The 13003-nt window shown below is 34.3% G+C and overlaps 1 protein-coding gene across 1 annotated transcript in view; it reads left to right on the forward strand.

Moving 5' to 3' along the window:
* Positions 1-13003, forward strand: part of EXOC2 (exocyst complex component 2) — a 130872-nt gene that overhangs the window by 38862 nt on the left and 79007 nt on the right. Inside the window, exons 7-10 of the mRNA XM_054058920.1 lie at positions 6678-6758; positions 10551-10696; positions 10790-10871; positions 11364-11466. Coding sequence (XP_053914895.1) covers positions 6678-6758; positions 10551-10696; positions 10790-10871; positions 11364-11466 — 412 coding nt within the window. The remainder of the gene's footprint in view (positions 1-6677; positions 6759-10550; positions 10697-10789; positions 10872-11363; positions 11467-13003) is intronic.

Here is a 13003-nt window from a genome sequence, read left to right on the forward strand (position 1 = left end):
ACACTCTTTCAAATTGTAAAATGTCTCAGCTAAAAGCTCACTGTGGGCTGCCATATTCTTGTCTAGTGTGGGACTGTGCTGGAAAAGAAGGTGGCAGTGTTGGGCTGTCCACAACAGGTTTGACATTTACCACCACGCTGTTCTTCGTAGCTAGTGTATATTGCGGGATTATCATTTCTGAACAGTGATCTCTTGTTATGGGTACGACGGAGTAAGAAAACTTACACCTAGTCATAGCTTCAGCTAGGCTAGCATGTCCATTGGCTTTAGGAACATTGCTTTGGAGAAGTGCCAGTTTTTCTTTTGACCAGTTGTAGGCCACTCAGTAACTGTGATAGCCACTTACAGGTGTCAGGGAAGAGGGAAGGCAGTACTGGCTTACCTGCTGGTCCACCTGTATTAGTGCCCCAGGCAGATTAACCTGTAACCTGCCCTTCAGATGACAGCGTTTGCAAAAGTGGTTGATGGCTCTTGGCTGCCTGCCTAATTTGTTAATTTTTAAGAGGAGAACTTTTTCCACAAGTGTGAGCATACATGGTTTGGTTGAGAAGACCTCTTCTTGAGATGTGTGAAGGTTATTCCTCTGAATAATCTTAACTCCTAAACATCTTTATTAGCCCACCCAGGACTGACCTATTACCGCTCGGTTTTGAAAAATATTGGCCTAAGTCTAGATAGGTTAAATAACAGAAAAGAAGTATTAAAGGATTTAGTGGAAATACTAAAGAATGTGGAATATGAAAAGACACTAAGAAGAATCTGTATTTGGCATTCTTTAACTTTTTCTTAAGCTAAGTTTTTATTAAATGCTAGGAAACATGATGCAAGGCCATTTCTTTGTAAGTCTTAAGTATCTTGGAAATGTCAAAATCCTAATTTTTCTTAAATAGTTCAAAATCCTATATAATCCTAAAAAAATATTAAAATATGACTTGTTTTTTGTAACCAAATCTGCTTTGCATATACATTATGAAATACTCTAAAAGACTGAATTCTATTTTCAGATGGTTACTGCTGTGGATAAAAGGTAGTGCTGGCAGATGTATGTGTTATCTTGTAAGATTTTTTTTGGACTAGCAAAGACTTAGTAGGATTTACAGAAAGCTAATGCAAGCAATAAATGTTGTGAGGTTTTAGAAAGGCTGAACACAACTGAGTGATTTTTCTCTTGTCACATCAGTTAAAGTGTAGGCTTCTTGCTTTTGGAGACTTGATTTCTTGGTACATTATGAGGTCAGAGAGCAAGTAGGAATGTAAAAAATATTAATAAAATAATGATAGGGGAAGGAAACACATTTCACTAACTGCTGTGTTCTCAATTAAAAAAAATAGCTGTAATATTACTTGCACCTCTTATCTGCATCAGGGTATTATTTTTATCTAAAATTAGCGTTTATCAGTGCAGTTATTTAGGTAAATTGTGAACTCAAAACTGGAATGGTTCATGTGGTTCTTGGTGCCACTTTTTGTCTGTAACCAAAATGGCTTGGTTTTGTCTTCCTCCCAGTGATTCCACTTAAGTACTCAAAAGGAGGCAGACCTGTAGCTTGTGTTGTTATAAACAGTGCATTAAAACAGTACTAAGAAAGAATGACCTTGATGCTGTTGTAGAAGAAAATTAGAGGTTTTAAGTCTTAATCTCTTATAAATCAAAATCTATAACAGTGGAGTTCAAGAGAATTCTCAATATACTATTTAGTTTTTAAATTCCAAAACCAAGTTCTTAATGAGAATGCAGTGTGAGTCACAGTTGCCTTTTCTCTAGTGTTTTCATAAGCATTTCTCCATTGAAATTTCCTATTAAATGCAGGTACAGAAGTGCTTTTGATTCTTTTCAGCCAAATAAACCTGTATGAATTTCAGCTTTGTAATGCAGAACTGCTTATTTTCACTTTCTTCTTTCTTACGTAGAATATTTTTGAGGGAGAGTAGCTGGAAAAATTGCATAACTTTTGAAAGACTTGAACCTGTGATAGGTACAACAGTTTAGTTGGATGTGGAGAGGCTTCTGGTAGAGGCAAGAAAACAGGGTGTCTTTGTCATCATCCAGCCCTCCTGCGAGATGTCAAAGCTTTTCTCCTGTTTGATCACTACAGTTTTCTCAGAGGAAAGATGACATTAAGCGTAAGCATTATTAGCATTGTTCTTGAGAAACAGCGCAGCTATAAAATTTAAAACCCAAACAAAACCACTATACAATGAAACCAAACTAAACCAAAGAACTTAAACAAGACCCCTGTTAATTCCTGGACATGAAATTATGAAAATCAATCTCTTTAACAGAAGAACATTAAATTAAAAATCCTACTATACTCTGGCTATATAGTGTTTGTGTAAGGTGATAGAAGGTGAACTATTGTGACTTGTTTTCTCCTTTAAAAAGGTGTAACTAGAATTTGTATGGATTTAAACAAAACCACATGAGGAATAGTTTATATTTGAAAACTGAAAAATTGTTTCAGCACAAACTCTTAGGTGTAAAGCCTTAGTTCTGCAGACTTCCATTACTTGATGCTGAGCATACAGCTGTCACGGATGAGAAGTGATTCAAGGTAAAACGATTATTGAATGCATATAGTCTATCTTGCAATATGTTTGAAAGCCGCTTCATTTTTGTTTGGATTTTTTTTTTCACTCACTTCCTTTGGGAAGATTTCTAAAACCTAAAGTGTTTTCTGAATATATATTTTTGTTGATTGGCAAAAATTTAGACCTCAGTTTTGCCCTTTGAGTATCCTAGAACACATCTTCCAACTCCAATGGTTATGCTTTATGAACTGCAGGTCCATTTCATTGTTGTAGAATGGAGCTATCTATGTACAGTTATTTCCCCTAGGTCTCGTTAAATTGGTACAGGGAGGTATAACGCTTGCTTTACCAGGTACTTCATCTGTTTGCACATCTGTTCATACCTGCTTTTACACATTTAATAATGTTTGTTTCACATGCATGAACTATATCTGGGAAACCCTGAATTACTGATTATGGTGCAGCTTTTTTGTTAGTCGGGATCAGTAAGATCAGTCTGATCTTAAGTGTGCTGTCAGACTGTGTGTTACACATTTAACACACAGTTAATACTTTCACAAGCAAGTATTAATACTTTCACAAGTAAGCAACAAAAAACATAAAAAGCTATCCCAAGATATTTATTGTATTTTGTGATTTAGAAATTGTTTACTAAGAAAATAAGAGGTCAAACAAGACAGAACCCTTGCTAGTTTGGTTTAATTTCTTGGAAAACAGAATTACCTTATCAGATCCTCATGTGTTTCTGCCTGTTAGCTTGGCTGACAATTTGACAGTGACTTTGCTGCAGAGGACATGTTGAACAGGAAGTTTGTTTCATCAGCTTAAGGGAGCTGTAAACTGAGCTGAGGGGAACTGAGCTCACCTCAACTTGACCCACTTGTCAACGATGGGACGTTAGCTGATTTAATTCCCATAATTCTAATTGCAGTCTAGAAAGTGTCATTCCTGGAAGGGCTGCTGTTTGTGTTTGTAGCAGGTCATGTTTTATTGTCATGAACGAGTCATGTCCTGCACAGAAATCTTTGGAAAGTAAGCAAATTAATTTACTTTAAATATATTTTTTCCAAAATGGTCTTTACAAAGAGTTTTTAGGCTGCAGAGTTTCTTTTTATTTAAATAAAAGGAAAAAAATAGTGAAATGACCAACGTCAGTTGCTCAATTTTGCGAAACCATGCAAGTATGATTTCTATATTTTGCAAGTAATAAAGACGCTGTGTTTCCTTTGAAACATGGATATGTTGAACAAATTTGAGATTTAGATGTAACTCTAGTTTGTCATGGCAACCGTTCTCCACGTGCAATTAGACCTAAAAATACATTTTACATCATTTTTAGGAAAAAAATATAGAAAAGAAGCACTGCTGGCTATTGCAGCACTATTCCTTTTCCCCCTTTCCACTCCTGTTCAGAGCTATGGCCAATGACCATGCCTGTATCATTTGGAACTTGGACTGTGGTTAACCTTTTGTCTGATACCTTACTTAACACATAAGCTAGGATAATATTTACCTGGCTTAAATGATCCTCTATCTCATCATTGCCTGTTTTTGGTTTTTGTTTTGGGGTGGGTGTGGGCGTGGGGGGTTCCTTCCCATAGAATATTTTTATGCTTCATGATACAATTTAAAAATAAGCTGCCTTCAGAGTAAAAAACTATAGTTCATGCCATTTTTTAAAGTGGTCATATGGTAAATCATGCTCTTTTAAAACTTCTTGTTCTGTAGATTAAAGGAAGTCTTCACTGTGTTTTGCATATATTCGCAGCCAAAGCTGATTTTGATAGAAGTTTAGATGTTATGATTCACTTTGGGAAATATTGAGTTGTGTCCCATTCAGGAGTAATGTTATATATAATTGGTCAGCAATTAATGTATTGTTCCAAAATACTAACTCTTAAACATCTTTGACGCAATGCACAACTTACTTCTTTTTATCCGTATACAAATAAAAAAATAGTTAAAAATTTTCTTCATAGAATGATTTCAATCTACTTAAATTCAAATCATTACACTTTGTGGTTCCAGCAGTACCTGCACCATTTGATTTTAAAATACCCGCTTATGTTGTGGTTGCTGTTTTGATGAACTTGCCTTTCAGTATCTAAAATTAATTTCAGTACTTTTATTGACTGCACATGACCAAAAGTGACTTATATAATTTGAATAATACCATAGAACCTTTAACGGTTTTGTTAGAAGATTGTAGAGTGCCCTTGTCATATGTAAAATATGTGCTACAGTAAAGAACACACCATCTTTTAAGATAGATCTCTGTTCTCTGTGCAAAAATGTGTTAGTTTCACTTAATTTCATTTAAGTATTCATTGTCTTAAGAAATATGGGGTCCTAAATTAGATATGTTTCTCTCTATGATTTTAATGCCAAAAATAAAGAGCTGCTCTTGCCCTTCTGATAAAGGAGAGTTTACTGAAATTCTTTGCATATGATCCATTTTAAGAGTAATATTTAAATGTTTGAGATTAATGGAATTTTCTCTCCACCCTACACCCAAATTTTTCCTTTGAAGAAGGGTGGAGACTACCAAGGGTTATACTGTATCATAATAGTCACCCTTTCTCACTGTTTACTGTAGGACTGATGCCACAAGGTTGCCTTCCTAAAGGTAGTTTCTGCCTCTGTTTGCTTGTTCTTCTTAATCTGCATCTAAGTAGCGTGGGCAAGTAGGGTTGAGGATGCAGAAGAAAGCAGCTGGCAAGGACAAGTCAATGTGCACATTATGTCATTTGGGTTGATACTCTGCACTAGCTGAAGTATCACTCAGTGGATTGAATTCCCAATATCTGCTGGAGCACATTAGGTATGTACTTCTGAAGTGCATCTTCTGGTATGGTTTTGTCTTAAACCAGGTGAGAGACTGGAATTGCTCTGCCATACAAACCAAAGCAAGATAAGCTGAGACAATTGGGAGATTGGTTTCAAAACTGTTTGTGTTCTGAACTAAAATATATGATTACTTGCTTTTCTAAAAGCACTGAGCATCATTATTTTCAAGGGTATCTTAGCTTCAATTCATTCTACTGAGAAGTAGCGGGAAGCAGCAGGAAGTTTTTTAGAAGCCATAATTTTATCTAAAGCAACAAGAACTGATAGCTATTCGATAGGAAGGATTTTACATATGCTAACAGATTAAAAATTTAAGAGAGACATTGTATTTTTAAATAATTATACTATATATACCCAATGCATATCTATAGGAATGCTACCTTTAAAAAAAAATAAAAAACTGATCTCTGCCAGTTGTTCTGAACAGAGAGGAAGAGAGAAGGAAGGCTGTATAAGAGTGGAAGTAGAAGAAGGGGATATCTACATTCCTTTCACTGTTTGTATTGTAGATTGGCATTGAGTAGTCAAGGTATGCTAGTAAATCTCATACTGAAAAAGAAAATGTAATAAAACAACAAATTAATGCTGATACTTCATATTTCCACATCCATTGCCAATACCAGGTGGAAATACCAACTGTGGTTTTTGGCATTTTAGAACAGGAAAAAAAGCGTCCTCAAAACAACAACAAAAAAAAATCCAACTCCCTTCTGTTTTCATGAGGTTTTGAGGCAAAGCACCACAGTGTGGTTGTGTAGTGGTTGATGCAGTGTGTTGCTATCAAATACACTTAAACCATGTTTTGAGAGTGCGTTTTTACAGATGAAGACAACTGGTAGGGGAATGTTCTAGCACATGATTTTGGGGTCATCCAAATTGCCCATGACTCTTTTTCTACCCTTTAATTATCGGCAATTACTGTAAAATGTTATCCTACAAGGCAAAAGTATTTTGTACTTGAAGTATACTAACTTTTCAAAATACTAAATTGAAGTAACAGCTGTACTACAAGATTCCTAATTGGGATTCTCTCCACATTTTTTTTTCTTGAGCGTGACTGTCTTGAACAAGACAAGATAGGAAATCTGTGTCAAAGTAGTGGTTAAAATTCTGCAATGTCTGGCTCTAAGCCCTGTTCTCCACTAGAATCTGCTGCCATGAAGCTTGTTTGTAGTTTTTATGTCTCACAAGAAAAATAACACTTTATTTTTAATTTTAAAAATGTTTAAAAGTGTCACTTTGACGTAATGTATTCCCACCCATTAAAATGCTCTGCATTTTAACTAGACATTTTATTCCAGCAATCCATCAAAAACTGGAAGCGGATGGAACGGAAAAAGTAGAAGGATCCATGACGCAAAAACTGGAGAATGTACTGAACAGTAAGTTTTATCCTTCCAGCAGCAACTATTTATGGACTTTGGACTTTCTAACAAGCTTTAATCCATTCCTAGGAATATGATAGAAAGTAGAAAACGGCACAGTCTCTCTGCCTTTACCTGTTTGATGGCAGAGATTTTGGAGTGTGATAGTACGCTTTTTGAGATAAATTGTGGCTCTTACCATGACTTTTTTGGTGCTATCTCAATTTTAATGAAGTGTATGAAGAAAGTGGGAACTATGTGGCCAGACAGAACTGTAGAATGATGAGCAAAGCTAAATACTGGCATTGTAAGAATTTTGAGCAAAAGAGGAAAAAACAAATACAAACTCTTTTAATAACAAATGTATTGAACAAATCTTTTTCACTTAATGTGCTGCCGTTTAGACTACTTGGAATTAACATTCTTTTTAGAAACTTAGAAAAGCTGTCAGTACTTTCTTTTCTGTTTATGTGCTGTAGGATTGCATTGAGGCAATGGCTCAAATTTACTGCAGTTTGGTGTATGTTTCATCAGATCAAAAAAGTTACTTTTTTAATTCTGGGACTTCTGCCAAGATAATTTTACTTTGTTTCATTGTGATTTTTTTCACAGAGGAAGGGATATTTCCCTTAGTGCTGTATCAATAAGCAGGAATGACATGCAGATAGCTGACTCAGTGTTGGAAAGTTTGAGCGTGTTTTATGAAATCAAGAAAGTGACATGGAAGTTCACTGTTTTTTCTTCTCTTGTATGAAGAAAGCAGTGACTGTGTGTGTGTTTGTGTGGGGAACACAAAGAAAGCAGGGAGATTTGTGAACACCTCTAGCTCTTTTCAGTAGAGTTTTGTTAATGCTCACGATAAATGTGTGATTTGAACATTTGTTTTTTCCTCATGTTATTGCCTGGAGTTAAAAATACCCCAGAAAACAAAAATCACCAAAAAAAAAAAAGCCCACAAAACCCTCAAGCACACTGTATAAAGACTATATATAGTGTGTGTTGTGTCTGTGTGTGCAAAGTATTTGACAAATAAAGATCACGAAAAAAAAGCATTTTTTGAAATTTGCTAGTGCAGTTCTCAGTGCTCTGTGCTCTATATTTATGCCATGGCATGCACCAAGCACAAATACCTCAGAGAGCACTTTCTTTTTGACAAAAACATTTGACAGTTTTTAACATAAAAGAGCAAAAATTTAGGTCTGTGACTTTTTCCTACACATGCTAATATGAAATAAGCCAGCCTATAGCATATAATAGCTATTTAATTTGATAAATTGTGGCTGAAATCTGTATGCAGATAATGCAGACTGCCTTTTTCAAGCTGGATCTGTAGGGGAACTTGTGCCAGGCACTTCAGAGTGGTATTAGGTTTGGCTCTGCTATGAAAAGAATTGGCTGCTTTTCCTCCTGATACTTTGCAAGTCATGATGGGTAGGAGGGAGGGAAGTAGGAATACAAGGGTTTAAAAAGAGTAAATAATATTATGCAAAGTAGTTTAGGATCAAAGCTTTGTTTCTTGTCTGAACATTGAAAAGCTTCCATAATCCATGAGTAACAGGACCTGCTTTCAAAAATTACTTCAACTCTTTCGTCGAATTTTACATTTTATGGACTGTAGATGCATACTTTGAGAGATAATTGGTGTTGTGAACTTGCTTACAAACTCCTAAGAATAAGGATGTTTTCCACAGCATTTGAATATACGTTAGAAATGTGCGAAATCATTGGACTGAAAAGATATGGGATAGTAGAAGCAGTCTGTTATAGCTGGAATTATAAATGTTTGGGGGGTTGCTAAATTTAATTACTAAACAAGCTATTAAATATGTATTTATAAAAACATGGTGTGCGATAATAATTTCTTGAAGGAATGTATCTTAATGGAATTTGATTGACCTCCTTTACATAGTGGTTTTGTCAGGCTTTATGAAAGACAACTGTTGGATAACTAGAGCTTTATTTTGAAGTAAAAAAAATTGCACACAGTAAATGAAGCATCCGTTTTGAAAACATAGCCAATATAGGACCCAAATCTTTATCCATAGACTTTTTTAGCTTGGTTTATATTATTCATCAGTAATAAAAAGAAAAAGATTGTTAACGTGGAAAGGATTTGGAGAGATAAGGAGTGAAGAGCTTTTACAATATTTTTTTAAGTCTAGATAGACAGACCTGTTTTGCATGAAGTGTTGCATTTCTTCAAGATGCTAATAAGAAATTTGATATATTTCAATTTCTGTGTAAAACAGAAAAAGTGCCCATAGAAAACATAAAATAATTTACTCGAATTGAGGATTTCTACAGTAAATTAATTTACAAGCAGATGAAGGCATGTACTTTTAAACTAAAGATGGAAGTAGCTCTGCTATTCCTGCAGTTGTCGGCTAGCTTTTAAAAACATTTGTATAGAATAAAAAAAAATGCTTTCTGAATAGAACTTTAATTCCGAGATATAGTAAGTTGCTTCTTGGCCATTAAAAGAATGAACAAGAAACATGAATTCAAACAAAACAAATGTTACTTACTAGAAGGATTTACAAAACCGGCAATTATTATAAGTTCAAGAGAAAAATCATACTTTATCAGTGGTCTGTATTTAAATGTCTTGCTAGCTGTTTTCATTGTGTATTCCTCCTTAATGGATTAAAGTATTCTATGCTAAATTGTGTGCTGTAGAAATAGCTATACTGACAAAACTTTTTTTTCCATCAAGGCTTCAGAATTACAACAAAGTTTAAACTTTATTTAGATATAACAATTATTTTACAAAGACTACTTTTAACATGAGCAGGCCACCCACAGTGTTGAGTAGAGAAAATGGCATGCAAGCCACCCAGCGAGACTGATGTAATTTTTTTTCATCTTTGCTTAAAGTATAGTCACTAGACCAGATAATGTAGGAACCTCTACGCGCAGTGATCAAAAAAGGCTAAAACATTTCCACTTTTGGGTGGGTTTTTTTGGTTAATTAAAAGTAAGTCACGAGTTGAAAAATGCTGATATTCACATGCGATGTAAATCCTCCCTACTATAAATGAAATTCTGTTATTCTGTGTTTGGCAATAGAATGTTTTTACCCTGGATAGGAAGGGGTTTAAAGCTATATTTAATATATTTAGCGAAGAATATTCACAGCTATTATAGAAACTTGATTGCATTAAGTTGTTGACTAAGGCTTGATACTGTATGTGATGAAGCCAGTAAGACTTTTAATGCAATGTAAAGACAATTTGTATTCATTCTGTTATGGTGACAAGCTAGTTACACTTTTTTCAGTCATACTATTGCCTTTGATTTAACTGTTGGTACTTTTAAGTCACTCAACTTAAATATGAAATGCAGTTCGTAATTTTTAAGACTTATTTGAAAACACAAAAAAAGTGTTTGCAAAACCCAGTGATAACTCATAAAGCTATGACATTAATTAACATAATGAAATAATACTTTTCTAAAACCAAAGCTTTCTATGACTTTTTCCATATCCTGAGATGCATAATTTATTTGTAAAATGTAGATGTAGAGCCAAAGCAAATTAAAATATCTGCAGCAAAGTTAAGCATTTGAAATAGGGAAGAGTGATTGTTTTTAATTGCACAGGAGTCTTACCACATTAAAATGCTAAATGGTTCACTTTGAAATAGTGTTTCATCAGTTGTTAAATGTTAACACAGTTGAACAAAAAGAAGTATAAGAATTCAGCAATAATTACCTATTTGCTCTAAAAATATTTGAATGACTCATTAAAATGAGGAAAATCTGTATGTCATTTGAACTGATTACTTTTTCTTATTTTCATACTTTTAAAAATAGGAGCCAGTAACACAGCAGATACCTTATTCCAGGAAGTGCTAGGACGTAAGGACAAAGCTGATTCAACGAGAAACGCACTTAATGTTCTTCAGCGTTTTAAATTTCTTTTCAACCTTCCCTTGAATATTGAAAGAAATATCCAGAAGGTATAATCCTTTATAACTACTTTTCTATTTGCTGAAATAAGTCTGTTAACTTTTTCATGACAGAAATAAATGTTGTTTGTTTGTTTTTTTAAGGGTGATTATGATGTTGTTATTAATGACTACGAAAAAGCTAAGTCACTCTTCGGGAAGACAGAGGTTCAAGTATTCAAAAAATGTAAGATACGGGTACTGTTATTTGCTGCTTTTTTTTTTTTCCCCACTTAAAGCTTAAAAAGCATGTAGTAGTCTGAAGAGCTTTATATAGGTTTTATATGGTTTTTAATCCATAAAAATTATAGATTTATAGGAATCAATTACTCTAAGAAATATTTCTGGCATGTTTTCAGAGTGTGGTATGTACTACAAAACATGAAATCACAGGGTTTTATTTATTTAGGTTTGGTATTGCTGGACATAAATGTTACGGTAATTAAAATGTGATTTTTGGATATCTGTAACTGGCATGTTGTTGGAAAGACTTCAAAGTCCAACTTTCTGGTTTTATAGAACTGTTGCATACAAAATTTTCAGATGTGGCTTGTTATAGAGAGCTATATTGATTTCCACATTAACTCCGGAAGTGTCTGATGTCCTAGAAAATAACAATTTTCAGTTCATACTACTGCTGAAGGCACACGCTAGATTTATTTCTTCTCCTGTCTCCTAGATTATGCTGAAGTTGAAACCAGAATTGAAGCTTTAAGAGAACTTCTGTTGGATAAGCTGCTTGAAACTCCGTCAACATTACATGATCAGAAACGTTATATAAGGTAATCATTTGGCTAGTATCATCCTCAGACACATGGTATTAGATGTGTATTTAAATCTGTTTCCAAAACAAGAGTAGTGACTATTTTTACTATGGTTTAAATAGTGATTTTAAAACCATAATAGGGTATTTTGAAATTTTATGTTTATATAATTAATGGCAGTAGATTGGTACTTGACTGTTTTTCTAGCATTCAATAAACAATTCTTCAATGAGAGCAATTTAATGAAGGATAATTGAGATTGGATTTAATTTTTTTTTTAAAATCTTTAAGGCATGTTTAGATCCTGGTGCTCCCTCTAAACCATCACATTGCAAAGTATGTCTGAAATAATGACTCACAGGTTGCTGATCTCAAAATAGATTTCTTATTAGCTTCCCTTACATTACAGCTTGATTTTATGTTGAATGGTATCATCCTGAGTTAGATAACAGGGAAATTTTAATCCAGACTGTCGTTTAAATTTAGTTTTGGCTCTTTTACTACTCAGTCTAAATAATGTAGTTCCTTTATATTTCATGAACGTGAACCAGTTCCCCGGTTTTCATTGAAGCTCCTACTTTTTCTGTCATTCACAAAGCTGATGTTGAAGTCTGTTGAAGGCAGGGTGACATGAGTCGGTTGGATCTTCTACTAGTAGACTGCCTTACAGTCCTCAGAGCTGAACTCTAGAGTACTCTGGGACATTTAATGGCGTTACTTAGAAAGCTTTTAATTTTTGGACTCCTAGGGTGGCTTGACAGTCTCGTGCATTTTTTAGTTATCTTTAAAGATGTAGACCAAATATGCTGTGTGTGAAGCATGTTTAAAATTTTAATACTTGTATGAGGTCTTTGATATTTTGTATGCCCAGTCACACAGGACAAAGTGTGGTATTGGTATCTCAGGTTCGTTTACAGTTTATGAGGACAATGACCAGTGTACTTTCATGTTGAGTGCTTTTTATTCTTCTGGGTGCTACATAGGTATTACCTGTTTATTGCAAGTGCGTTTTAAAGGTGAGTAGTGAAGTGTTTTGTGTCTTTGAAGAACACACTACTGTTTCCTCTCTATGTCAATGTTGAAAACCTTAAGGAGCAGCTTCTTTATCTAAGTCTAAGACTTTATCTAAGTCTTATGACTTTTTCTAAGGATTTTTTTGAAGAGTCAGACTTACACGTGTGTTTGATTCTGGGGTGGGTTTTTTTAGTTTTTCTCTACCCTCTTACCTTGAAGTGTTGAATTTTTAAAAATATCCCAGCCTACATTAAAGCAGACTGTGTTAACGTAACTACTAAATGTATTCCACACATGGAACAGTATAATGAGAGTATAAGGAGAACAGGGAGTGGACAGATGTGGAAAAATTTGGTTCTAATGAATTAACAGAATCCCAGCATACAAAGCGATTTAATTAGTTTCACTGCTCTAGATATGCTAATATGGTTATATTAGTGTAAATTTTCTGGAGGGAAGGTGTGAAGAAAACTTTCTTCAGAGCACTTCAGCTAAGAGGAGATTAACAAAATCCTAATTGTAAAATTATTTGCATAAAACC

Source organism: Cuculus canorus, chromosome 2 (genome assembly GCF_017976375.1).
Source record: "Cuculus canorus isolate bCucCan1 chromosome 2, bCucCan1.pri, whole genome shotgun sequence".
Lineage (NCBI taxonomy): Eukaryota > Metazoa > Chordata > Aves > Cuculiformes > Cuculidae > Cuculus > Cuculus canorus.